The 26,437-nt window shown below is 55.3% G+C and overlaps 2 protein-coding genes across 2 annotated transcripts in view; one reads left to right on the forward strand and one right to left on the reverse strand.

Moving 5' to 3' along the window:
• Nucleotides 1–63: 63 nt before the first annotated feature.
• On the reverse strand, nt 64–8,274 carry LOC149307559 (gamma-tubulin complex component 4-like). Its single transcript, XM_089539458.1, has 18 exons — nt 8,159–8,274; nt 7,849–8,061; nt 7,638–7,733; nt 7,500–7,553; nt 7,214–7,270; nt 6,956–7,035; nt 6,383–6,584; nt 5,452–5,617; nt 5,052–5,176; nt 4,727–4,777; nt 4,468–4,573; nt 4,109–4,216; nt 3,643–3,781; nt 3,305–3,482; nt 3,009–3,143; nt 2,280–2,396; nt 1,770–1,909; nt 64–975 (listed from the first exon to the last, which is right to left on the reverse strand). The coding sequence occupies exons 1-18, from the start codon at nt 8,234–8,236 to the stop codon at nt 954–956; spliced, it is 2,067 nt and encodes a 688-aa protein (XP_089395584.1). The 5' UTR covers nt 8,237–8,274; the 3' UTR covers nt 64–953.
• Nucleotides 8,275–8,471: 197 nt separating this feature from the next.
• Nucleotides 8,472–26,437, forward strand: part of LOC149307560 (ras GTPase-activating-like protein IQGAP1) — a 34,515-nt gene continuing 16,549 nt past the window's right edge. The window contains exons 1-19 of the mRNA XM_089539459.1: nt 8,472–8,666; nt 8,850–8,949; nt 13,835–13,991; nt 15,498–15,575; nt 16,689–16,765; nt 16,863–16,930; nt 17,309–17,422; nt 17,858–18,036; nt 18,707–18,797; nt 19,080–19,243; nt 19,707–19,791; nt 20,551–20,714; nt 21,069–21,229; nt 21,878–22,002; nt 22,353–22,516; nt 23,064–23,154; nt 24,144–24,311; nt 24,608–24,750; nt 26,101–26,271. Coding sequence (XP_089395585.1) covers nt 8,603–8,666; nt 8,850–8,949; nt 13,835–13,991; nt 15,498–15,575; nt 16,689–16,765; nt 16,863–16,930; nt 17,309–17,422; nt 17,858–18,036; nt 18,707–18,797; nt 19,080–19,243; nt 19,707–19,791; nt 20,551–20,714; nt 21,069–21,229; nt 21,878–22,002; nt 22,353–22,516; nt 23,064–23,154; nt 24,144–24,311; nt 24,608–24,750; nt 26,101–26,271 — 2,364 coding nt within the window. The 5' untranslated portion in view covers nt 8,472–8,602. The remainder of the gene's footprint in view (nt 8,667–8,849; nt 8,950–13,834; nt 13,992–15,497; nt 15,576–16,688; nt 16,766–16,862; nt 16,931–17,308; nt 17,423–17,857; nt 18,037–18,706; nt 18,798–19,079; nt 19,244–19,706; nt 19,792–20,550; nt 20,715–21,068; nt 21,230–21,877; nt 22,003–22,352; nt 22,517–23,063; nt 23,155–24,143; nt 24,312–24,607; nt 24,751–26,100; nt 26,272–26,437) is intronic.

Here is a 26,437-nt window from a genome sequence, read left to right on the forward strand (position 1 = left end):
GGAAGTCTAGCATAATTTCTCAACTTGCAGCACTCCCTCAACAAGAAACTTCCAGTAACTCAATTACAGTATAATTCTATCTTTATTTTTGTGAGGCGTGCAAGAAACATCTGAAGAACCTTCAGTTTGCTTATGTTTTACAATGTACATCACAAGCAAGCATTGGACACCCTCATCACCAGCCATATTATGAGTGCAAGTGACCCTCACACTTCTGAACCAGGTTTGCCTCCCATCCCAGTCCATGCATGGTAAACGGGGCACCTCTGTGGCATGTTCCCGGGCAGCATGTTGGGTTAGCTGATCCTGAGAGGGGAGCAAGACGCAGTCACCCCTCCGCAGAAGCACTCAGTTTGCATATAGCTTAGCAACTGCAGTGGCAAAGTAGAAGGCAAAAGGAGACTCCGCTTATTTAGCCCTACCGGAGTGAGTGGCTGCATCAGGAAGACTATCCTGCCCTCCCAGTTGTATCTCAGGCACCAGACAATTCTGCAAAAGTGGGGCGCGTGAGCAGTGAATTACTGGAAAGTCTCTCACTGCGGGGCTTTTTAGCACAAAGCACCAGCGATATCCCATCCTCTGAGGCATACATACTTTCTCCGTCCATTTCTGCATTCTCTTTGTCAGAAGTAGATTTCTAGAGTAGGGTATCCAATTTTTATAAGACAGATGATACACACAACTAGTCACAGGTTGGAAGACCAGGCCAGCCAAATAGCATTTTCACTTTCCTTTTGGGTGGGAGCAGCACTGGAGACATTTAACTAAAGTCACTGGGCTTGGGCCGGGGAAAGAACTGTTTCCAAGTGCCATGCTTAGGCTTCACAGAAGTCATGCCGCGGTTCCTCTCACCAGGACTCCTGGACCCATCCTCCCCCTTCGCAGGCGGTGCCTCCAGCACTGGCGAAGACCGGCAGCAATAGTGGACCACACTGGCCTCGCCAATGGACCGGTCACTGGTCTATCAGCCCAACGCTATGCAGAAAGAACAGATGTTTTGTTACAAGGCTGGCTGCTTGGAGGAAACACACGTTGCACTGAGCTCCATTATCACAATAAGGGACAAAATCACAAACGGCATAAAAGTCAGAACAAATATACATACGTTCACAAAATTTAATGACATTTATCTTTTGTTTAATGCAATCCGTGATCCCAACAGTTGCCTGGGTGCTCCTCCTCCTCCTCATGGGAAAAGAGTAGAATACAAACAAAGCTTAAAAGCAGCTCCCTTTTTCATTAATGCAAGAGCAGGGCACCCAAGGCTACCTCACAGATATGGCTGGATTGCAGCACCCATCAGCCAGGCCTGGCGGGAGCAGTAGTACAGCAGTGGCACCAGGAAGGCCTCATCCTCCCAGCCCAGCACTGGCAGCGCTGCAGAGACAAAGGTGGCAAATGTGTGCCTTCTCATCCACAGGCAAAAGTCTTGATCCAGCAGCCAGACCATTACCTGCCATCCACGCATGCCTCTGTTTTGGAGGGGGAGCAAATCCTCCTTGCTCCTCCCAAACCCATGTCCCCCAGCTGTCATGCTGCTTCCATTGCTTACGGAGTGGGGGGGAATGTGGGGAGTCATTTAGACATTGACCAGAAGGCCCATCTCAGCTGGGAGAGGGGAATGGGACAGCATTCGCAGAGGAAGCAAAGCCTCCTGATTCCTTCCCTGAGTCGCACTGGTTCAATTGCCGGCCTGCCAGGCAGTTCCCCTGGCTGCACAGCCTTGCTGCTTAACTAGCAAAGAGAGAGCAACTTACAGAGCAGCTTACCTGCCCAAAGTGCCTCCTGCCTGCGTGTAGTACTTGTTGTAGTCCAAGCGTAACAGCAATTGAGCCAAGTCTGAATTTATCTGGTGGTTATGAACACTGGACAGAATCTTAAACAGAAGTGAAGACTGGCAGCTGAAACCCTGCACAGGGGAAAGAAAGGAAGCAACGCTGAGGATCCTCACCCGCAGCTGGGAGGGGATGAAGCTCTGCCCTGAGACCCAGCTGAGAATATGGAGGACAGGCAAGCACTCTTTCCAGTGCCGCACTTTGCGAGACCCCCACTCTGGAAGCACAGGATGAGAGGGGCTGCTCCTGCCTCACAAGCCCTCTGGCCCAGAAGGGTGGCTGTCCAGGCTGGACCAGCTTTACAGAGCAGCCATCAAGAATAAGCAGCCATCTTAGGTGGTTGTCTAAGATTGCAGCTAATGGCACTCAGTCCCCCCCAAACAGCCCATTGAGGTACCCCAAAGCTCTGGTCTCTCACGAAGTCCTCCAAGTGGGGAGACACACCTTGGCCAAAATGCTCAGCTGGGCGGTTCCCCGCTCGTCCAGGGGTCCCCGGTTCTGGCTGACCAGCGAGCAGAAGCTGTGGCAGAGATCCAGGATTTCATTGAGGCAGTGGAAAGCCTGCAGAGCAAAAGAACCACAGGAACAGACAAGGCTTCAACCCCAGCGAACCTCCCAGAAACTGGCCACACATCCTGCAGCAGCCCTCTGCGTCCTTCTGGAGTAATAGGAAGGCCAACATTGAGGCCTTCATGTATGTGGTCAAAGACTCCAGCTGAGTACATTTTCATCAAGTAAGAAAGCCTAAAGGGAAATAGTGAAGATGCCGCTATATAGACAGCTGGACTGCTACTGAGAGCCTTTCAAGGAGAACCTCTAAGAGATTGTCCTATTATCTCCAACTGCAATTTTGGGGAAGGAGCATGGCAGCCCCACAACCTCCAATTACCCCAAGCAGCAGCAGCAGCAGAGAGGTAACCCCGGAAGTAAGCAGCCACACTCACAGTCCACTTTGCATCAAAGCGTATTCTAGCCCCACCTCCCTGAAGGACTTCTGATGCAAAGAGTGCAAGCTAAGTGAGCAGGGCATGGTTTCTCCTTCATGGCCCTGATTTCCACCAACACCAGCAGTGCTGCACTAGGAGAGCTTCTACCCTGTTCCTGCAGGAGAGCGTTTGGGTTCCCATGGACCCAAGAGAAAGACTGACTGTCAAAGGAAGAGGCAGCACTCACTGGTTTCAACAGTATGAAAGACTGGGCCAGCAAATTGCTCAAAAAGTGGTCATGAGCCAGTCGGATGCTCTCAAAGTCACGGGTGCCATTGATCTGCTGCAACAGCTGTGAGAACTGGGACTCCAGGACATCCACCTAAGTGCAAGAAAACCAAAAGACCCTGCCTTTCACCTAGGCAAGCATTTGTAGTGGGCAGGGGAGAAATAGAGGGAGAACGTATGCAGGAGAAAGAGAGCAGAGAAGCCCCCTTGCGCTTGCTCTCCTCCCTGACGCAACAAGCAGCGCTGCGCCCTCACCTGCAGGTAGTATTGCAGGTTGTCCACCAGGAAAGTCATGTGGTGCCGCAGCCGCCACTTGATTGCATCTGTCCTGCTGGACTCCAGGCGCTTGCTCCGCATCTGCAGAGCCCAACAATGCTGCAGCTCTGCCTGGACCCGCCGGACGCTCAGCAGGTACTTGAAGACCACGTTGTACCTGTGGCCCAGAGTGAGCAGAGGACTGCTGGGCTGCCTGACCCCAGAACAAGGTAACCCTAACCAAGGTAATCCCCCCTCCGTGCCCCCCACCCTGCCTGAACATCAATGCACCCAGTATCAGCTCATGTTAAAAAGGAAGAGAAAAGGGCAATCCTCACTTTTCAAGAATGGCAGGAGTGAAGAGGATATGCAGCGGCCACTGCACCTTGTAGGAAAGCCCCAGAGCAGCCCAGCCAGACGTGGGGGATTCGTGGGGAGACAATTCCCGAGAAGGCACCTCACGGGCCTGAGAAGCATCTGAAAAGCCCAAGGAACAGACTGAGCATCACTAGGATGTAGCGTAGCTTCAGCCAGAGAGCAGCGGATGGCCACATGGGGGGAGGGGGGTCACTGTAGCACACAACTCCAGAGAGGCTTTTCTCCTATAGTGCCCCTGCTCTCCTCTTCTCCCATCTCACAAATGGGGATGAGAAGCTGAGAGGGCAGCTGGTTCCATGGCCCCTCTCCAGGAAACAAAAGTGCCTCGGTGCCTCCTTGCCCGCTTCCCATTGAAACATCCATCGTGCCACAGGGGCCGAGTCTCCCCTGTCCACTGCAGTTTGGACCCCTGAGAGCCAAACCCACCTCGGTGCTCCTTTCCATGGTAGTGGATGGTGAGGTGAAGGAGAGGCAGCAGGTTGTCATCATCCAGCAGCACTTTGTGGGCAGACTGCTGGAAGGCCACGTTCACGTCTGAGGGGAAGAGGAGGCCACTGTCAGGGCCAAGGGAGAACTTCTCCATCTCCTTTCCTGCCACCCGGAGCCCCAATTGTACCTTGCCAAAGGCATAAAGGCTTGCAAAATAGGGGAGAGCTGTGAGGGGCCGGGGCAGGGCTTCTGCATTGCCCTTTGCCACCCATGGCAATCCTCGGAGACCCAAGACTGCCCAGGGAGGTACCAGGCTCAGGCCCCATGTGGGTTTGCTGCCAAGGCAAAGGGCTCACCGTGCTCCGTCACCGCCGTGGGAGGTGTCTTTAACATCTGCTGGGCAGTGTCAATGAAGGCCTGAAACAATTCTCCTCTCCCCAAGAGATAGAAGTCTTTAATAATCTAGGCATAAGACGGGCAGGAAGCATCACAAGCAGAGCCATAAAACAATCTTCAAAGTCCAAGTGACCCCCCTTCCCCACATTACAGAGGCTGATGACCTCCTGGAGAAGAAGAAAGAAATCTGAAAGCCCCAGGAGATGCAATGTCACTTACCTTCAGTTGTCCTATTAAATCTGATTCTTCCACCATCAGCTTCCATAAGTGCTTAAGGGATAAATAAATAAGTAAACCAACCCATCAGCATTCAGATCAAGAACTTGGCCACACTGCTTTCCCTGGTGAGCAAGTCCTCTCCTCTCCTCTCCACTAACCCCACTCCCTTGGCCAGGCAGACAGAGCCTGACCCACCTGCTTTTACCATCGAAAGCCACTTATTTGCATCCCTGAGAGGCACCTTCTCCAGCTGCTTCTCCCTGGGAATGGCCAAGGGCTCCCTGCTGCCCACAGGCAAGAGGTCTCACCCAGACGCCCAGCTCACCTCTGCCACGGTGCTTCGTATCCAGTCCACCACAGACTCAAAGTCCACCAAACTGAAGAGCGGCCGCTGCTTGAGACGGTGCAGCTCAGCAGCAAAAGTGTCCTCCTGGTTCTTCAGGATGGAGCCTGAGAAGAAGGAAAAGAAGGCAGAAGGAAACAATTCTTCCTCTTTGCCTGCTGAAGAAAGAGAATGTACAGCATGGCAGAAGGAGGTCAAGCTTGTGCTTGGTTACACTTCCCTGGTGGCAAGAGAGAAGCCTGAGCACGATCCACAGGGAGGTGCTTGGCAGCAGAGCAGGGAGCAGCATGGCGGCAGCAAGCGCTGCTGGGCCAAAGGTTTCAACCTGAAGGGTGCCACCACTGCCTCCAACCAGCTTGGCTCCTGCAACCCAGCCTCCTACCTTTTTTGCTGAGGCTCACGTTCTGACTCTCAAACATCTGGACAGACTCGCCCACAAAGAGGATTTTCTCAGCCACGCGCACAGGGATGTAGGAAGGCAGCATCTCTATCCGCAGCGAGAATTGCTTCGGAGAAGGAGCCAACATATTTTCCTCTTCGATCAGCCTCTGTTGGGATCGGGGATCAAGAGATGAAGAGGGAAGGAAGCTGGGCTGGGAACAGTCTCTGCCTCCTCCCTGAAGGGGACTCTGGGTGAAAGCCCTCCCCTTGTCCATGCTGGGGGTGGTCTGCCAAGGAAGGGCCCCTTGGAACCCAGATGGGCTTCTGGGGAAAGGCTCTTCGTGGGTTAACCCCAACAATTAGGCAAAATATTCTCTTCTCAGGATCTTTGTTAATATCTTCAAACATGCAGAACTGCCACATAAAGGTCTAATCTTAGCTATGACTGGATCCGCTAGAGCCAAAAGGCCTCTAGCTGAACAACTGACAGAGAACGCTAAAGCGGCAAGAAATGGAAGAGTCAAAGGCAACTCTGTGGAAATGCAGAATCCGTTTGCATTCCAGCCTCAGACTTAACGATGGAGGAAGGCTCTCCGTTAATACATAAGGCTTTTTAGCACAGTACTTTAAAAAGCGTTATGTAGGGATTGTCACAAGCTAGATCACTAGGTCACAAGATAAGGCGACACTTCTGCAATCCGTTATTAACCAAGCTACAATTTAAAACAGTGACACAGGATAAAGAAAAGGACAAGGGAGAGGCATATGCAAGGCAGCCCAAGGGGAAAGGGGTTCACTCCCAGCCCCAGAAAACCAAAAGTCAAAACGCTTCAGGTTTCTGAAGGGCATCTCCTCTGGGCCTGAACTGGCCAGAGACCGAGGGCAAGAAGGCTTCAGCGGCGGCACAATCCGCATTCAGGGGCAGGTCTCACCATATCCTGCAGCTCCCGCAGCTGCTTTCCGGTCAGACCCCCGATGCCCAGGTCGTCCTCATCCTCTTCCAGCTGCGTGGGCACAGTCCCCGACGAAGGGCCTTGCTTGACAAAGAATTCCTCGTGCTGATCCAGGAGCAGCCCATGCAGCATCCAGGCAGAGAGCTGCTTGTACATGACGGCGTGGCATGTGGCCAAGACCCTGCGGAGAAGGGGCACGGGGCCACGATGGGCAAGGGAGGCGCAGGGGCCTCAAGAACGAGGAATGGCAACTGACTTGTACCTTCCCACTGAGAAGAAGCACTAGGCCCAGGACCACCAACCCAAAGAGACGACGGGGTGGGCACCCCCTCTTTTTAGCTGTGAGACACTTCTGCAAGGAAGCGAGGAGGGAACAGTGCCACCCAAAGGAACCGGGAAGAAGCTATTGTGTGTGCGCATGCGATTTGGGATAGGCACACACAAGATAGCTCTCCGCTTCCACATGGGGGGGGGGGAGGGAGGGAGCTGCCATGACTCCCCCAGGAGTGGCTCGGGAGCCCAATCGCCGCTTCCGCGTCCGCAGGCTCATACTTCTCTAGCGCCTGGCGCACGGGGGGCAGGCCACCCCGGCTGTGTCTATGGACAGTCTCCAAGATCTGGCAGCCATGGATCTGAAAGAGAAGCAGACCCCCAAAGCATTGTTGCTTCCACAGAGTGAGCCCCAGCAGCGTTCCCATGCCCACCCCATTCCCACGCTCCTGCCAAGAGGCACACTCCCATTTCTACTCAACGCACTGAATTTGAAGAGAGGCAGCTGCTGCCAGGAGGGACCGAGGCATGCGCCAGTACCTTCTGGGTCTTGATCTGCTCCACCACCGTCATCAAGGAAGGGAACAGGAGCTGGAACTGGAGGGAAGAGGGAGCAGCAGCGGCAGCGTGTCAAGGGCAGCCTCCCCAGGCGAGAAGCGGGAGAAGGGCAGGGCCAGGCCTGCCTCCCAAAGCCCCAGCAGCCAAGAGGGCTGGCTCCTCTCCTCTCCTCCCAGCGACCCCCCTGGAGCCAACGCTGCTTCCAGGCCGAGGGACCAAGGAGCCCCCAGGGCAGCCTGGGCCTGGCTCTGGAGGGAGGGCGACTGACCTGGTCCAGGGAGTAGTTGACGTGGGAGACGGTCAGGTGAGGGTCGGCCAGGAACTGCCAGAGAGGGAGGAAGAGGGCAAGGCCTTCAGCGGGAGCTCGGGAGCAAGGGCCAGGGAGGGGGCCGGGGCGCTGCCTCACCTGCTGCTCGAGGTCGAGGAGGGCCTGGCGGTAGGGCTGCAGGACGGCGTCCAGACCGGCGCAGAAGGCCCGCAGGTAGATCCCCGCCGGAGGGTCCTGGAAGCGGGAGGAGGAGGAGGAGGGCGTCGGACGGGGAAGGCAAGCCCTGGACCCTTCCCCTTCCTTCCCTCCCGGCAGATGTCCCTCTGCAGTGCCCCGGGGACAGGCCCACCTGCGCGGAGGAAGGAGGCGGCGGAGGGGAGGGGGCGGAGGGGTCGGGGGCGGCGGAGGGGCCCTGGCTGGCGGCGGGCGGCGGCTCGGCGGAGGCGGCGGGGGGCTCGACGAACTCGCTGAAGCGGAGGTAGAGGGCGCCCAGGCGGCAGAGGCGGCCCAGCAGACCGGCCTCGCTCGGGTGCAGCAGCAGCGGAGGCGCCTCCGGAGAGACCTGCAGCCAAGAGAAGGAGGAAGGCGCCAGCTGAGGCCGCTCTCCGCCCGAGGCGCTCACAGGCCCTGCCTCCCTCCGGCCCCGGCCCTCGCCCCACCTGCAGCCCGCCGACCCCGCCGGCCACGAAGAGGCCTCCCGTGTAGCCGCGCAGCGCCAGGAGCAGCTCGTGGATCATGGCTGCGCAGGGAGAGCCGGCGAAGCCCCAACGCGCCTGCGCCGTCCCTCCCTTTCCTCTTCCGGTGGGCGGGGCGTAAGCGGAGGCCCCTCCCCTCGAAGGGCAGACTGCGCGCGCATCCTCCGCCCCTCCTTCTCTCTCCCCTCTCGCGGGCGGAAACGGGCCCCGCCCTGCAGCCCTTCGGCCGGAAGGAAGTCAGGAGGCGGGGGCGGGGCCAAGGGGATCCTCCTCTTTCCTTCCTTCCTTCCTTCCGGCGAGGAAGGGCGAGGACCGGGAGCCGCCCAGCTCCGTCTTCCCAGCCGCCGACCGAGGGACCGAGGGAGAGCCCTGGGCCGCCTGCCTGCCTGCCTGGGTTCCTGCGGCGCCATGTCTTCTGCCTGCGAGGAGAGCGCGGACGGGGCGGGCGTGGCTGCCCGGCCCCACTACGGCTGTGAGCCTCTCCTTCCTTCCTTCCTTCCTTCCTGGTGCCCCGGAGGGTCCCCCTCCGCGAAGGCCTCCTTCCTGGCGGGGGCCGGGCGGAGGGAGCCTGGCTGGGAGCCCCGGGGGCCTCGGGCGCGGTCCGCCTCCGGGGCCCTGACTCCCGCCTCCCTCTCTCCCTCCTTCCCTCCTTCAGCGGTTCTGGACAACGAGCGGATGACTGCGGAGGAGATGGACGAGCGGCGGCGGCAGAACGTGGCCTACGAGTACCTCTGCCACCTGGAGGAGGCCAAGCGGTAGGCCCCGGCGGCGGAGGGCGGCGAGCCTTGGGCCTCTGGGGCCCGGAGGGAGGGAGGGAGGGGGGAAAGGCCGCTCTTTCCTCGGCCTGCCGCTTGTTCCGTCCGTTGCGGGAAATGCCTTTTGCTGGAGGCGGGCCTTGGCCTCCTTCCTGCGCGGAGCCAGGCTGACCCCGGACCCAGCGGCTCCCAAAGCCGCCACTTCTGCTTCCCTTTCTCTGGCGCTGACTCGCCTTGCCCCGAAAGGCTGCCCAGGGCCTGGCTCTCCCTGGGGCTCCGAGGAGCTGCTGCCGGGCAGAGGCTCGGGGCTCCTTCCTGTGGGCAGCATCCGGGGCCAGCGCCAGTCAGGGAGGCTCCCTTCCTTGCCTTGCTTGGGACTGTGCTGATCGCAAGGTCTTCGTGGTGCGATTTTGGGGCGCCCTTCCTCACCTCAGTAGCCCCAGAAAGCGCTTCTCCAAGGCCTGGAAACGGCCCCTGCTCTGCTCCTGAGGCTCCCTAGGGCCTAGCCCCCAGATGCCTGGCTTTGGCTGGTCCTTAGGAGCCTTACCCGGCCTTGAGGACGTGGAGCCAGGGGCCGTGCCCTGCTTTGGGAAAGGGGAGGAGGAGGAGGAGGAGAGGGCCTTTGGGGCAGGTGCCTCGCTCTCCTCTCCTTCGCCTGCTCCGGGTAGAACAGCTTGGCAGGGTGCTCTCTGCAAAGACCGCCTGCGCCAGGCCCCACGGTTCCCCCGTTTGGGCTGGAGAGCAGGGGTTTCCTGGCAGGGGATGTAAGAGGTGGCTGCAGCCAGCCAGGCCTGGGGGGCCCTGGGGGGCGAGGGAAGCTGCCATCCTCGCCTCCGGCCACAGGGCCTGAAGCTCCCCAGGAGGACCGAAGGCTGGCAGCTAGAAGTGTACCAAAAGAAAAGCAATGGAGGAGAAGAAGCAGCGCTTGGGCACACAGAGCGGCTGCATGCGCTGGCAGTCTTCCTTGAGCAATAGCACTGAAGGGGAGGAGGGGGGGACAGGCCTAGGCAGGCTGCAGAGCCCTTCCTTGCCTTGCAGGGAGGAGGAGGAGGAGGAGGAGGAGGCAGCCCAGGTGCACAGAATCCTTCCCCTGGAAGGACAAGCCCAGGCGGCTTCAGGAGCTCCTTGGCTTGCGTGGCACAAGGGGCTACTGCCACACCTCCCTTGGCTCTTTCTGGCATTTCAGAAACATTTGGGGCTGGAGGGCCATAGGTTAAAGGGGGCACAGGGGAGGCCAGTTCTCTTGGTTCCAGCATCAGTTATTCAGGGGCTTGCTGGGTTTTTCCAGCCGTGTTGGTAGGGTCACCTGATACCGCAGCATTGGTAGAGTTGCCAGGCATAGCACTGGGATGTGGCAGCAAGGGCTACCTGTGAGATGGAGGGGTGGCACCAGGTAGCATGTGCCACGAACACACAGAGACAGCACCTGAGGCTTGCCGACTGTTTGGTTTCCAGTTTTCCCGAGAAGAAACAAAGAACTGGAGTGGAACTGAAGGCAGGGAAGGAGGCCGTGGAGGAATATCCCCAGGCCAAGGTTTTATGGGCTTGGAAAGGAATGCAGAAAGGCCTTCTTCTCGGGTGCAAGGTGCCCTTGTGGGGTTAGTTCCCCAGGTTTCATCCCAGCTGCCCAGGGAGGAGGGGGGTCCCCAGGCCAAGGCAGCCCCCATTGCTCTCCCCCTCTGCTTTCTTTGGCTTCTACATTGTGACGGCTTTTAGCTTTTAACAATAAACTTCTAGTCTATTCCTTGGCTTTTAATACTACACGCTTTAAACCACGAAGTGGTAAAACAGGCCTCTGCCCGCCCCATTATGAGGCCCAGTGGTTCTTTCTCAGCTCTGGAGAGAGGGAGGCTGGGGTGCAGTGGCAGCCTGTGAGCAGAGACCCAGAGAAGGAGCTGCTGTCTGTTTTGTATGCTGGGCTGGCTTTAGGCGAGGCCTGGGAGACATTGGTGAACAAATCCCACTGGCCTTGGCTTCTGCTGGCAGAGGCCCAAGGTCCAGCAGCCCTTTCCTAGGTGAGCCCAACTGGCTTCTTCTCAGACGCTGCTGCCCCCTTCCCCCCCCCCCAGATCTCAAGGCCCCCTTCCTCCTCATGCCCCATCTCTCCCTGTCCCCAAAGACTTGCCAGAGGCCCCCCAGTCCTGGTTATGAGCACATAGCACATCTCCCCAGGAAGTGGTGCAAAGGCAGCAACTGGCTGGTATGGGAAGAATTTGACTTGGCAGAGGTGAAATGGCCTTTGCTTGGTCTCTGGCGTCCATCGGGGCAGGAGCAGATCTGTGCCCAAGCCCCTTGGCCAGGAGGAGGCTCTCCCCCTCCTCCCTGCGGTGGGGAATGGGGCAGATTCCCTTGCGTCCAGTTGTGGTTTGGGGCAAGGGCCGGATCCAGTGGTGTGGGGAGGGGGCTCCTGTGGTCTTGGGAAAACCATGGGCATTGGGTGGGGTGGGACAGGTTGGTAGCCTCTGGGAAGGGCCTGAGGGTCAGGACTCCCGCCAGCTCCGCACAGAAGGAGAACAAGGTCATTTCTGACAGTTCTGCGGTCTCTAGGCTGTGAGAGGCGGGCATTCTTTATACTTAGTAGTTGTTTGGGGATGCGTTCTCCCACTTGCCTGCCGGCTGGCCTCCCCCTCCTTCCACTGCCTCTCCACCTTGCTAGCCTCCTTGATGCCTCCAATTAAATTTGGGGCTTTTGAGTCGGGAAAGTTGTTCAGGGGAAGCCAAACAAGCCAGACAGGTTTGCGTTCTCCTCCTTGCCCTTCAGAGGAGGGCCCTCCACCACTTCCGCCAAGTGTTCACTGAGATGGTTTCCTCCCTTCCCTGCCTTTTGCCTGTCAACAGCTTGGGATTTCTGGGGTGTTTTAAATCACGGCTTTAATTCCTCTCCCAGGTCTCCTGCTTTGGTTGTTGAGATAAGCTGTGGCCATAGGGACACTTTTCGTTTTTCTGGAGTTGTTGGGTGTTGCAGGATGTAACTTGGCAGTTTGCAGCAGTAGGAGCTTTTTCTGCAATGGAGCTGCTGAGAGATTGGTTTTCTGGGCTTAGCTCAGCGAACTCTGAGCTGAGGATTGTACAGATTTTGGGAGATGAGGCACTGCATCCTGAGAGCTCTTGCAATGAATCTCCGCAAGGAGCTTGGAAAAGGGGCTGAGGCAGAGGAGCCCCCGCTCTGGATGCTGGGGGTCCTCAGAAGAGTCTCTCGCAGCCCGAAACTTGTCTGGGGAGCAGCCTGGCTACCAGGGAGCATTAGCCCCATCGGGGCTGGATTAACCTCCGGAGCATTCTGGCTCAGGAGATGGGCTGCTGCCCCCCTCATTCCAGTTCTTATCCTGGGGCTCCCCCTGAACAGTCAGAGGTCAGGGCTGGAGATCTGACTGCTTTCCAGAGGGCCGGCACCCGACCCGTCTGTCCTCAGGCCCTTCTGGCCCTCGTGGCTGGGCTCCTGCCTCCTTCCCCAAGTCAAGCAAGCTCTGCAGGCAGCAGGGCACAGCAGCGGCTGGCTGGGTGTGGTCTGGGCTGATGTAATGCTTTCAATTTGGCCGCGATGCTGTGCCCAAAACGCTGCATGGCTGCATGCGGAGGGTGTGGCAGGAAGGGACTGGGGCCCAGCAGCTTTAGGATTTGGCGCCTGGAAAAAACAGCTCCTTTTTGGGGCTTGCCTGCCTCTCTCTGTGGGCAGCTGCATTCCTGTTCCCAACTGTCCCTTTGTCTGAGTTTGACGCCAGGAAGGGAGGCCAGGTGAGGCACTTGTTGACCAGAGACCCTGCCTCAAAAATTGGGTCTGTCTAGTTGTTGTCAACTTCCATTTGGAGCCCTTCCATATTTTGTCTCCATTTCTTCTGGTGTGTCCCCCCCGCCCCCTGAAAAGGATCCCTGAAAGAGGACAGGATGGAGTAGCCTTCTGCCTGCCCCCCCCCCCATCCTCCATATGGGGCCCTGTCTCCCACTCCCCTTCTTGGAGTGCTTTGTGTGGATTGCCCCAAAAGAGCCCACCAGAAAGGCAGGTGGGTCAGGGAAGGTAAGATGGGGGAGTCGCAGGAAAAGCCAGGCATTTAGGCAGATGCTGCCATTTCTGCCTGTGGCCTGTGCTCCCCAATATGTTTGCTGGTAGAGGAGGGGTGGGTGGCCGGGCAAAGGAAGTGAAGGAGTGGGCAGTTTGGGCATCCCTTGGAAGGGTAGCAAGAGGAAGGAGGGTGCCAGGCTCAGCTGCCAAGGTCCCCCTGCCTTCCCACGCCACTGGGCCTTACTTGCAGGTTCCCTCCTTGCCTCGGCTTGTGGGTGGGCTTAAGGTGGGCGGTGGGCAGCCTGGAAGCATTGGCTTAGAGCCCCCCCCATGGGTCTGCTGGGAGGGCGCATCATGGTTTCTTCAGAGGCTGTGGGGCTGAGACCCTGCCTGTTTTTGCTTCCCTGGGTCTCAGCCCCACTCACCCCCATTCTCTTGCCATGGATGCTGCAGTTTGAAATGGGGTCTGTGTCTTGAGGGCTTCCAATCCAGCGTAAGGCAGCTCCCCACCTGCAATTTATTGCCTGAGTTCTGTAAAATATAGAGACCGTCACACTATACGAAGCTATTACAATGAAACCCCCCCCCCCCCAATAGCTAAGACCACTACTTCTGTTTAAGCCGGTGCTGAGGCCAGGTTTTCTCTCAGAAGCCACAGCAGTTTTTTTCAGACAGAGCCTCCTCTCTTTGCTTAGTGCTCTGAGCAAACGATTAGATCTAAGATCCGATGGTTTTTGTCAGTTTTGCCTTTGGATGCCTTCTGGCGTTCTTATAGTTGTGCTGCTTTATTAACACCGTAGTTCCCAGTTAGTGAAATGAGGCACATGCATGCATGCATTTTCAAAAATGAGTATTTTCAGTGTTGGAGTCTCCCTCTCTTGTCAGGTGGATGGAGGCCTGCCTTAATGAAGAACTGCCACCCACAACGGAGCTGGAAGAGGGCCTCAGGAACGGAGTCTATCTGGCCAAACTGGGCAACTTTTTCTCCCCCAAAGTTGTGTCTCTCAAGAAAATCTATGACCGGGAGCAGACCAGATATAAGGTAGTGGGCATTTCCTATTGACTAAGAAAGGAAGGGGGACTGCTATTGACAGAGGAGGACTATATCTCTGTCCTTCAGTGGAAGCAGGAGTGGGCATCCTTGCAGCCCTGTTAGTGTCAGGCAGGTGTAAAGCACTGATTTTCTCCCAGAAAAGGGACTGAGAAACGGAAATGCCAGGATCAGGCCAGAGAGTGATCTGATATGGGGCACCAGTGTTTCTCAGGTTATCTCATGCAGGGAATTGGCACCCTCGCCCCCATAATGTACATGTTCATGAGCAGCTTCTCTTGCTAAAGTACCACTGGTGCCCTATGTTTGCCCATTGGTTACAGATGCTGCAGGCTGAAGTGTTGTGCATTGGACCACCTCATTGTATAGCTCTGCTGTGCATTCCTTGTTCTGTGCCTTCCAGTCTGGCATACGGCTTCCCTCTCCTGGAGTTTTCTGGCAATGTTTACTCTGATGGGATTTGTGACCCATGGCCATGCGCTGAGAATGCGGTCTTAGACCTGATTTAAAAGAAAATATTACATAATTATTTTTCTAGGTTTTCCAGAAAAATAATGATTCATGCAAAAGAATGGGAAAATCTGCATTTTTTCCTGAACGTTTTTAATTTTCCTCCTGGCGTTTCCTCGCTAGTCTGTTGTGCGTACCTGTGTCTGCCTGTGTCCACCATAGGTCTGGAATCATAAGACCCAGACACCTGAAACTTGGCATCCACACAGAGGGGTGTGTGCAACCTAGCGCATACTTTGGTTTTGAAATGAATGGGCTCATAGATAATTTAAATCTGCTTGTAGCTTGCAGGCCCATCTTCAGTCAGTTGGAGGCAGACTTCTGTCACTGGCCCAGCGGCCTCTACAGCCTGACCTTGCAGGCTCCTTTCTCCAGACTAGGGATGCTGGAACTCTTCATGGTCACCAGAGGCACAGGGGCTGCCCCTGAACTCTTCAGCTCAGAGGAAGGAAAACACAAACCTCTGAACAAATCTTGCCCAGGAAACCCCATGACAGTGTTGCCTTAGGGTTGCCACAGCTGGAAGGTACACAGCAGCAGCAACCACCGACTCTTCAGAAAGGGAAGAGAGAGAACAAAGGCCATGAGTGGTGGAAAATGCCTCCCCAGAGATTTTTGCATCAGTTGCCAATCTCCAGCGGTCCAGTGGTTCCTTTTGGCCTCTTTCCAGCTGAGCCATTGGGCAACATGACTTTTACCACATGCAAGATCTGTCACTAAGGAAGTAAACACATTACACTGTTTAACAGAGTTTTGCAAGCTCAGAGAAAGTCCTATTTTAAAAGGGGGAGGTGAGGCAATACCTTTTGAAGGGGCGCGTTTGTGAAGTGAGAGTGGAGGGACAGCTTGTCCCTATCCGAATGCTTCAGGCTGATTCCCTGCCCCAGTGCAGTTTCCAAGTGAACATGGCTGTCGAGCAGCCCACCCCGCAGGGCCTTTCTGGCCTTTCACCCACATCCTCACCCCCTTGTCTCCTCTGCATTGCAGGCCACAGGCCTCCATTTCCGGCACACTGACAACGTGGTCCAGTGGCTGAATGCAATGGCAGAAATAGGCCTGCCTAAGGTAACTGGGGAGGGAAGGAGCCTTTCGGTCTTGGGAGGGCGGCGGGGGCAGGTTGTGGCGTGGGAGCCCAGGAAAGGCCGGTGGTCGTTGCTGACCCTTTGCCTCCCCCTCCTCTCCTTATGAGCCCCTCTCCTTGGCCGGTGGGTGCTGATGCTGGTGGGTGCGCTCTGGCACACGGGGGTTTCCTCTCCCTCCTCTTCCTCCCAGGGACTAAAATGCTCTCACTCTGCCTTGACTCCTCCCAGGTGGTTACTGGACCCCTGGGATATAAGGCTGAATGGCCCTGGTGATGCTAGGAACTCGTCTGTTTAGGGAGGAGCGTTGGGAGAGGATCAGGGCTGGTTGGCCAGAGTTGGGGGGCATGACCACTCAGTTTTAGTGGGCCCCAAATGCTTGGGATGGGAAGAATGGGGAGTGGGAGGGCACTGCTGCTGCAGGAATGAGATTTGGGCCTGCCAATTGGGGGTTTAGGCCTCTGAGCTCCTTAGCAGAGGGTAGTGGGATTCATGAGCCCTTAGGAAACTTTTTAGGGTCACAACCCCCAGTGTGCCAGCCATCACATAAATAAACAAATATGGGCATGGGGGGAAAGTGGCATGTTTTTAGATCTCCCTGGGACATTTTGGGCCTAGGAGAAACCTTTTCTGGCCCCAAATGTCACAAAGTCTGACAATGTCCCTAAACTCACAGGATGGCATTTGGGGTAATGCAGTTGACCCCTCAGGAGGCTGCCTGTGCTTTGCCCTCTTGGCTGAAGGGAGATTAGGGTCTGAAGCCGCTCTGAATGAGGGAGAGGCGCAGGCCAAACGGTGAAGGCCTCCAGGCCAGGGGTCCAGTTCACAATTAAGGAAAAGAGATCCTGCTGAGCCTTTTCCTTTCCTTCTCCTGCTGCCCCTCCCAAAGCCAAGGAGAATGAAGAGTGGCTCCTGGGAAGGGTCTGGGGAGCTGGAAGTGGGGCACAAAGTGGGAGAGGAGAGCACCCCTCCAAAGGCCTTTTGGTCTCTGCCAAGGAGTCCTCTTTTAACCTGCGTTTGTTTGTGTTGGGCCCCTTTGGGTAGTCAGGCAAGCAAACGGGCAGGTGGTCAGTCTCTTTTGGGGTTTGTCTGGCTCCAGATATTTTACCCAGAAACAACAGACATCTATGACCGGAAGAATATGCCACGCTGCATCTACTGCATCCATGCGCTCAGGTGAGAACGCTTAGGGGAAGCAGAGGGACTTTCACTGTACTGGTGGATTTAGGGCTTGCCAGTGCCACTGACTTGACTGCTCTCTGTCTTTCCTCAGCCTATACCTGTTCAAGCTGGGCTTGGCTCCTCAGATTCAGGACCTGTATGGCAAAGTGGATTTCACAGGTAAGGAGGGAGTGCAGTCTGCCTTCCTTAGACCAGATCGAGGGAGAGGCCAGCATGGGGAAAGCAGCAGGTCGGGGACTTTTGGAAAGATAAGCCTCTTTGTTTGTCTTTCTGCTTCCTGCCCCAACTTAAGCCCCAGGTCAGCATAGGTGCTCAGGCCTTGTGTTCCCAGGCACATGCCCTCCATGGTGCAGCCCCTAAGAAAACCCACTTAGAAACTTTTTGCTGGGACAAGGTTGAGGAAGATGGCATCCACAAGCCCCTTGCAGGCCCAAGCCTCCCTCCTGGTCTTTGAGATTCTTCGTTGCCCACCATTGCTGAGTTTTCTAGGGGGGAAGTTGTGTGTTTTCACCTGTTGATCTTTTCCTCTTGTTCCAGAGGAAGAGATCAGTAACATGCGAAGTGAGCTGGACAAATATGGGATTCAGATGCCCGCCTTTGGCAAGATTGGTGGGATTCTGGCCAATGAGCTCTCGGTGGATGAAGCAGCATGTAAGTGCAAATGGGCTGCATTCCTTTCAGCCCTTGGGCGATTGATCAGATGGGCCAAATGGGAAGCAGAATTTTTCAGTTAATAGAAAAATGTGCGTGTATACATTCAGATGTATTTTGCCGCTAAGCAACGCAGAGGTCTCAAGTCATGGAGTGCAAGGGGCTGCCCAGCCTTGCAGATAGCTTCTGGGTCAGAGACCAGCGTCTTCCCTGTGTGCTCCCCACTCACTCATTTGCCCCTTTGCTGGGGATTTCAGCAGCTCTCTTGGTCTCTTCCGAGAAGAAGAGGAAGGGGCTGCTGGAGCTGAGTTCAGGGTGCGCATGTGTCTGTGCATGAGGGTGGGGGGAACCAGACTTGAGCCCTTGGAGCTGCAGGGCGTCTTCTGGGTGCCTGCCAAGCTGCAACTGATGTCATCTGTACTGCTCCCCTCCAAGTGCATGCGGCCGTCATTGCCATAAATGACGCCATCGACCGCCAGGTCCCAGCTGAGACCTTGGCTGCAATGAGGAACCCCAATGCCATGCTGGTCAACCTTGAGGAGCCCCTGGCACAAGTTTACCAGGAGACCCTCTACCAGGCAAAGCAGGACAAGACGGAGAATGCACGGAACAAGGTGGGCTTTCTTTCTCTTTCCCTTGGCTGGTGGCAGGAGGGGAAGGGGTTTGGGCAGAATAGAGCCCCAGCTTTGCTTGGGGAGGGATGTGCAGATGGTTGGGGGGGGGGGCAAAGGAGTGCTGGTTCTGCTTTTTGGGCAACAGAATTGGGAAAGAGGGGTGCCCTATGGAGGGGGCAAGCTTTGAAGCTGTTCAACTCAGCTGGGGGCTCCTTAGGAGGGAGGTAACACCAGGACACTCATTTTCACAGAGAGACGCTCCTCCAGAGGCTGTGTGCCTTTTTATTATAGAACAGTTTTTGAACTGGAATAAGAACATAAAGCCTGTATAAAGGAATGTTCCATAAAGCTCAATATTGCTAGGGAAGTGCCTAAAACATGGCAGGAGAAGCTAAACAGATATGAGGCAGTTCTGGGAAGCTGCTATTCTGAGAAAAAACTGGAATGATGGTCAACTCGTTCTCTTTCTGGTTTTGGCCTTTTCTCCCAGTAAGAGTCCTTGCTTTCAGTGTAGTGCCAGTTCTGTCTTGCTGTGATTTTGTGTTTGGCTTCCATGCTGCCTCTTGCATGGGCTTGAAAGCAGGCCTGGTGCAGTGCTTCTGCTTAGCAGCTCCACAGCAACCTCTCTGGAGAGACGCTGGCATCAGGACGGTGCTCTCTTGCCCTTCAGATTGCTGCTGAGGATGTGGACAGAGAAAGGGATGTGTATGAAGAGCTGCTGACACAAGCGGAGATCCAAGGCAACATCAACAAAGTCAACAGTACGTTTGGAAGGCCCCCTCCCTTCCCTCCCAGTTGGGGACCCACCTCCTGGCTCCCTTTGGATGCCGCTGTGATCCCAAAGTCCCAGTTAGCTCTTGTTGCTGCCCCCTTCCATGCCCTGACAATGGGAGCCCTTTCCACTGGCCTTTAGGCACCTTGCCCACCTGTGGAAGAAATGCCTGGCAGTGCTTGGCACCCGCTTCGATTCACCCTCACTTTGTGATGGTGGAGCTTGGTTGCAGCAGTCCTCCCATTCGGCTTCCCTCCTCTTTTCTCTCCAGCACATTCGGCTTTGTCGAAGATTGACTTGGCTCTGGACCAGGGAGATGCTGCTGCTTTGTACCAGGCACTGTCCTCTGTGTCCCTGGGCCTCCGGGGGCTCCAGTCTGAAAACAGTGATTGGTACCTCAAGCAGCTCCTGAGAGAGAAGGAGCAAAAGCAGGAGGTACCTGTGTATTTATGCATGTGTGTGCAAGTGATTTGGGTACCACATGCTCTAGGGTTTGTCCAGTGGGCTCTTGACACTGTGTTGCTTAAAACCTTTTGCACCATTTGGATGCTCAGGACGTGTGGCTGTGAGCTGCGAAGGGACCCTGAGCATCCAAGTGGTCTGGCTTCTCTGGGATTCTGCAGCCCTGGCTCATTTGGCCGGGACTGCCTTGGCAACTGCTCCAGTGCTAGCATTTGCAGTTCCTCTTTCTGGCTCAGGACACAGAGCAGCCATGCACAGCAGGGACTGTCATCCAGGCTGGTTGCTGCCCTTTGGTGTTTTGCTGAGCATGGGCCCTCCTTGGCTCCTCCTGCCTTAGAGCCATGAGCTGGGAGAGGCGCTGAAAGGCAGGGGTGCCTGGGCTTGGCTGGGAGGGAGGATGGAGGCAGTGATGGAGAGTGTTCTCTTTGGCTCCCAGGCGGACAGAGCTGGGCCGCTGCAGAAGGAGGAAGTGCAGGCCGGGGTGGACATGGCCAACAGTGCTGCCCAGCAGTACCGGCAGAGTAAGTTTCTCTCCACAGGGCCTGCTCCTCCGAGGGCCCGAGCCCCTTCCGCCTTCCATCCTCTGAGGGCTGATGAGGGAGGCAGCAGCTCCACCAAGTTGCCTTCTCACTGCAGCAAGGAGAAAAGGATCCTGACCGCTTGCCCTGCCTTGCCTTCTCCGTGGAGCTTGACTTTCCTCCCAGTTTTTCTTGTCTCCCTTCTCTGCCTTCTTCTGTTCTGCTTCTGCTAGGTATGGCAGATGTCTGTGTCCCCCTGGTTTCTCTGCTTTCTGCCCTACAGCCCAGGCAGCGGGGGAACAGTGAGTCACCCTCAAAAGGGAGGCTGGCGTGGCCTCTGTCTCCTTTGGATTGGGGGAGGGGGGTTCTGCACAGCTTCCAAAGTCCTGAAGTAGGTTGGGCTTGCTGTGGGCACTGTCTTCTGAGAGGTTGCATGGAGGGGGCACAGAGGGAGACCTTTTGTCTCTGAAGAACCCCACTTCTCCCTTAACCACTATACCACTATGTTTCTGGCATAGTAAGACTTGGTGCATGTTGATCTTGGGGGGCACTGCTTTGCACCCTTTGCTTCAGCAATGAAATCTGTGCTAGGTCTGCAGTTCAGCTGGAGAAAGCAGCATCTAGTTGCTGCTCCCTGAGTCCTGAAGCAAAGAATTGTGTGGGTGCCCATCCTCTGCAGATGTGGCCCCCCTGGATAGTTCCCCTTCCCTGCGGCCTTCCATTTCCAGCCTTCTGCATCTTATTCCCCTTCCGCCATTCCAGGGCTGGGAGCTGTGGGACGGATCAATGTGGCCATCCGCAATGGCCTTTCCGAGAAGACAGTGGTGGAGCTGATGAACCCAGAGGCACAGCTGCCCCCTGTCTACCCCTTTGCCGCCGACTTGTACCAGCGGGAACTGTCCACCCTCCAGCAGCAGAGCCCAGACGTAAGTGCCAAGCACACCCCTCTCTGAGGCCTTTGTGTTGTGATCTGTGAGCATTTTGCCATCCTTGCTGAGCACCAGCTTTGAAACAGAGGTTTCCAGGTAGTGTCCTCAGCAGCATTGCCCAGTAAGGCTGCTGGGAAAGACTGGGAGGTTGAGGAGGAACCAAGGCTTATCTGTTACACTCTGATGGCTCCATGCCCCCTTCTCCCAGGAGAGTGTGGACATGAGGTTGTGAGGGATCCCTTACACTATCCTCCGTTTCTTTGCATGGCCATAGTGTACCCATAACCTTTTGTTTCTCCTCGCCTTCTCCCTTGTGAGGCAGGGATGGCTGTCATGTCTTCTCCTCCTCAGGGTAACCTCACCCACCCAGAACTGTCAGTTGCTGTGGAGATGCTCTCCTCCGTGGCCCTAATCAACCGAGCCCTGGACTCTGGGGACCTCAACATGATCTGGAAGCAGCTGAGCAGCCCAGTCACAGGCCTGACCAATGTCGAGGATGAAAACTCCCAGAGGTCAGTTGGCCAGAGCCCCCTTTGCCCTGCCACTCCCCCTGCCCCACAGCCTTTCTCCTTCTGAAGCGCCAGAAGAAAGGACCCGGAACAATGGATGCAAGCTACAGCAAAAGAGATTCCACCTCAACATTAGGAAGAACGTCCTGACAGTAAGGGCTGTCCGACAGTGGAACACACTCCCTCAGAGTGTAGTGGAATCTCCCTCCTTGGAGGTCTTTAAACAGAGGCTGGATGGCCATCTGTCAGGGATGCTTTGATTTGGATTTCCTGCATGACAGGAGGTTGGACTGGATGGCCCTTGCGTTCTCTTCCAACTCTAGTATTCTGTGATTCTATGAAAGCAGTTCAGGGGGGCTGGGATACATCCAGAGGCCCCGTGGGATCCCCGTTTTCTCTGTGGCCAGGCAAAGGTCCAGGGCACAAGTGGCCTAGGAAGAGAGGCAGCGAGCTTCTGGCCTTGGAGGTGAGGTGGTGGCAGTGGAGGCTTTGCACTCCTCCTGCCTGCGATAGTCCTCCTGCTCCTGCATGTGCTCTGCAGAGCTACTGCACATGACCTTTCTCTCTCACTGCCTGAGGCTTTATATTTTGGCATTTCTGCTGCTGCTGCTGCTGGTTCACTGAGGCTGTCTTTTCTCTCGGCTTTGGCAGATACATTGACGACTTGCTGCGGCTGAAAGCTCAGGCACAGGCTGAAGGGATGGAGTTCATCACATGGAATGATATCCAGTCGTGTGTTGACAGGGTGAATGCTGTGGTACATGAGGAACATGAGAGTAAGTGGATCAGGGGAGGAGAGGGGAGGGCCGTGTTCTGGCAGGGTAGCCTTCTTGCCAAAACTGGCAGGCTCCCAGCTCTGTTGGCTCTGCTGGGCTGCTAGAAAGACCAGTCAGAGGCAGAGTTGGCAGAGGGCTGAGCCTGGCCCCAGCCCTCTCGCATGAAGGGCCTGTGGGGCTCCGGAAGCATAGGGGTCCCCCTCACCCACAGGAGCAGTTGAGTGGGGTTAAATGTGAAGTAGCCACTTGCTTTCAAGAACAGAAATGCTGCAGCTGATGGTCATTTTGTCAGGTCAGGTTTCCTTGGTTGAGGTAACTCAATTATGTTCTTCTTTCCATGCCTGTTCCAGGGATTTTAGCGATAGGGCACATCAATGAGGCTTTGGACGAAGGAGATGCTAAAAAGACTCTACAGGCTCTCCAGATCCCTGCAGCAAAACTGGAGGGAGTGGCACCCAGAGTAGCCCAGCACTACCAAGATGTGCTTCTCCGCGCAAAGAGGGAGAAAGCACAGGTGAGTGGCTGCAAGGGGCAGCTGGTGGTGAGGACTGGAGCCTCCCCTCCGCCCCACCGGTTCCTTTTGCTTTGCTGCCTGCCTTCCTTCAGGAAATCTCTTGAATGCCTGAGCTGGTCTTCCTTTGACATTTTAAGCAGCTTGTATCTGGAGAAGTGCCTGTGGGTCGGGGCCTGAGGTCTCTTGGAAAGGCTCTTCTCTGCATCTCACCAGTGAAGGCATTGCGGCATGGGAGGACATGTTCTTCCTGGCTGTGGCAACCATTGAAATTTTGCCTAGCTCCAGCATTGGTTTCCTCCCTTCCTCTTCTAAGTTGAGAAGTGTTTTTATTAAATTCTTTGTGGCTTTATTTACTTTAAACAGAATCATTGAATCTCAGAATTGGAAGTGACCCGAAGGGGTATCTAGTCCATCCCTGTCATGCAGGAATGCACAGTTAAAGGATTCCTGAAAGAATGAGCTTTTTGCTTTCCCTCCCCATCTTCCCTCTCCCATAACTAACAGCAGGAGACTTTGCTTCAGTCTTGTTTCTGTGTTTGGCCTTCAGGAAACTCACGATGAAACCGCTGTCCTCTGGCTGGATGAAATTCAGGGAGGGATCCATCAGTCAAACAGAGATACAGAGGAAGCCCAAAGGTGTAAGTCTTGCTTCATGTTTAAGGACCCATGTGGGCAGCCTCTGGAGGCACGGACAGTGTGCTGCCGGTGGCTCTGGGGTGTGTGTTACTGCTCCCGGTTCTTCTTGGTGTTCTGTGCCACACAGAGACATGGGTTTTATGCCTGTGCAGATGCCCTGTTTGGAATGTTCTAGAGCTCATGGTGGCCCCCATAGCAGAGCCTTTAGGGGAGGGAGCAATAGTGACTGAGGACAGAGAGATGGGTAGCGGCGGGGGGTCTCCATACAGTGCTTCCCAAGCAAACCAGCATGGCCAGGGATGGAGTGCTGGTGGTGGTAAAAGGTTTCTCAGTTGATTTTTGATGAAGTAATGAGGTGCTGGGAACTGGAGTGATGTTTTCAGGGACACCAATGATCCAGGCAGCCCTCCTGAGCTTTTATGGGCAGTTTCTCACTTTTCAAAATAAACATACCAGTGGGGTTGGTCTGGGGGCTTTCCAGGACTGGGGTGCATGCAGTTAGGGCTCTTCATTCTCCCCACCCAGTGCTGGCAAGTGTCTGGATTCCTTAGCCCTGTGTTCATGTATATTAGCTAAAACAGAGGTGCTAACTGTTGTTGTTGTTATTATTATTATTATTATTAAGCTTTATTTATATAGCGCTGTAAATTTACACAACACTGTACATAAAATCTTTTAATTAGACGGTTCCCTGCCTTCAGGCTTACGCTCTAAGAAGACACGACACAAAAAGAGAAGGGAATGGTGGGGGAGAAGAGGATCAGGTCCAGCATTCTTCTCTCCCTTTGAGGCCTGGACCAAGGCAGATGGACAGATGGAGGGCTCTGTATCTTAAGGATAGGCCTGATGGCATTGGCCCACCCTCTCTCCCCCTCGGAGGCCAGGATGGAGTCAGATGCCTTGTGGGAAGGGTTCAGTTCCTTTAGGGAGCCCCGATGGCAAGGCCTACCTTTCTCTCCCCCTCTGAGGTTTGTCTTGTTCTTTCTGCAAGTTTCCTTAGGCATTCTGGCCATAAACGAGGCAGTGGCTGAGGGCAGCGTTGGGAGAACCCTCGGTGCCCTGCGCTCGGCGGACGTGGGGCTGTATGGCGTGACGCCAGAATGTGCAGACACATACCAGCAGGAACTGGCAGAAGCTAAGAGAACGAAACTGGCCCTAGGTAAGCAGTGACTGTCTGCGGGAGCAAAGCCTCCAAGGAACTGCCTAAACTCTCCACCATCATCAGCACTTCTCTTGCCTTGAGAAGGGAGGGAAGTCTTGGGAAGGAGAGGGACTTTGTGGGAGGCTGGGCCAGAAGTCCTGGCATCTCAGCGTTACTTTTGGTTCCAATGCTGGTTTGGGATACGGAGGCGGCTCCCTTGCCAGGGAGAGTGCCTCTGGCGGTGGCCATGGTGAGCTGAGCAGGGGCCTCGGCACCGGGTGACAGTAATTTGTTTGCCCTCTTTTTTTCCCCAGGGGACAACGGCAGCGAGTGGGTGAAGCACTGGGTGAAGGGTGGCTACCATTACTACCATAACCTCCAGACCAAAGAGGGAGACTGGGAGGAGCCTCGGGGATTTGTCCAGAACAACACCCAGCTTTCCCGGGAGGACATCCAGGTACATGGAGAAGGCATGGCACCCCATGGCATCCACAGGGCCAGGAAGAGGGCTGGATTTGCCAGCCTCTTTGTGCCAAAGACCCTTAAGAAAGTAGTAATAATAATAATAATAATAATAATAAATATTTATTTATATCCCGCCTCTTCTGCTTTGAGGATTGAGGCGGGTAACAGCAAAGTTAGTACAATATCCAACAATAAAAACAACAAGCCCCACAAGACCCCGACCCAACCCTCCCTCCTAACTATAAAATTAAACAGTAAAACATGGTTAAAAAGTACATAACAATACATCAAAATTAAACAACAAACCACAACTAAGAAAAATAATAAAAGGAGGGGGATTCACTTGGTTCTGGACCTTCTCCATCTGGGAAGGCCTGCCAGAAGAGGAAGGTTTTTGTCACCTTTTTAAACGCCTCAAGCGAGGATAATTGGCGAATCTCTTCCGGAGCTCATTCCAAGTTTTTGGAGCGGTGACAGAGAAGGACCCCCGGGAATTTCACCGCCAGCCTGGTCTTTCTGGATTGTAAGAGGTTTTTCCCGGAGGATCGGAGTGTGTGAGAAGGATTGTACGGGAGGAGGCAGCGTTCCTTCAAGGAGACTGGGCCCAGGCCATGTAGGGCTTTGTAGGTGGTAACCAACTCCTTGTACTGTGTCTCGAAGCTAATAGGCAGCCAATGTAGTGATTTTAAAATAGGTGTAATATGGTCGAACTTGGATTTTCCGGCGGCCAGTCTGGCTGCCTTTTTTTGTATCAATTGGAGTTTCCGGACGTGGCACAAAGGTTGCCCCATGTAGAGCGCATTGCAGAAATCAAGGCGAGAGGTTACCAGAGCATGTACGACCGTTTCTAGGTCCCGCTGCTCCAGGTAGGGGCACCTGAGAGGCCAGAGAAAAGCTAAAGCATAAGCTTTTATGTATATAATTGATACGATTTCTACAGGATGCACAGGAAAAGAAATATCAAAATGTGAGAAGATGGGGGGAAGTGGAAGCAGTAATTCACCTTAGAGAAAGTTACAGTACTAGCCAGGAACATGAAAACGCAGTCTTTCTGGTAGCCCCAAAGCCATTGGTAGGTTCCTCAGGCAGGGAGCTCCCTCCCACTTTTGAGTGCTGCTACTGCTGCTGCTGTGGCCAAGAGGGCAACCCTTTCCTCTCATCTCTTGCCCATCACATGCCGCCTTGCGAGGTTGGCCAGCTGCAGAGCAGGTCTCTGCCTCCCACTCCTAGCGGCTCAGAAAGGCAGCGGGGCACCTGGACTCCCACTGCGCTCTGGCCTGGCTTTGGAGGAAGGGAGTGCTGCCTTCAGCCCAGCCCTGCTTCTCTTCTCCTCTTCTGCCAGAGTGCCATCTCTGCCGTCACGGCTGCCTACAACCGAGAGCAGCTGTGGGTGGCCAACGAGAGCCTCATCACCCGGCTCCAGGCCCATTGCCGTGGCTTCCTTGTCCGGCAGGAGTTCAGCGCCAGGATGCGCTTCTTGAAGAAGCAAGTGCCTGCCATCACTTGCATCCAGGTACAGAGGGGAACCCTTGAGGATATCTGGACCGGGAGGGAAAGCCAAAAGTGAAAGCCAAGGGCAGCTGTGGACAGTGGTGTGTTCACAAGACTCCTTTTGTTCTAGCCAGTCTTGCCCTGGCAGCACCTGGTAGATGGATAGCCACGCTTGCCGTGCGGTGCCA

Source organism: Sceloporus occidentalis, unplaced genomic scaffold (assembly GCF_023333645.1).
Source record: "Sceloporus occidentalis isolate IW3139 unplaced genomic scaffold, rSceOcc1.0.p SCAF_9, whole genome shotgun sequence".
In the NCBI taxonomy this organism is placed as follows: domain Eukaryota; kingdom Metazoa; phylum Chordata; class Lepidosauria; order Squamata; family Phrynosomatidae; genus Sceloporus; species Sceloporus occidentalis.

What these genes read in the sequence shown, in the direction of transcription:
- LOC149307559 (XM_089539458.1), bottom strand. Translation starts at nt 8,236, where the DNA reads ATGATCCACGAGCTGCTCCTGGCGCTGCGCGGCTACACGGGAGGCCTC. An exon ending in AGCAGATCAAGACCCAGAAG is followed by an intron (nt 7,036 to 7,213) that starts GTACTGGCGCAT and finishes CTTCTCTTTCAG; the next exon opens with ATCCATGGCTGCCAGATCTT. An exon ending in CTTTCATACTGTTGAAACCA is followed by an intron (nt 2,397 to 3,008) that starts GTGAGTGCTGCC and finishes TTTGCTCTGCAG; the next exon opens with GCTTTCCACTGCCTCAATGA.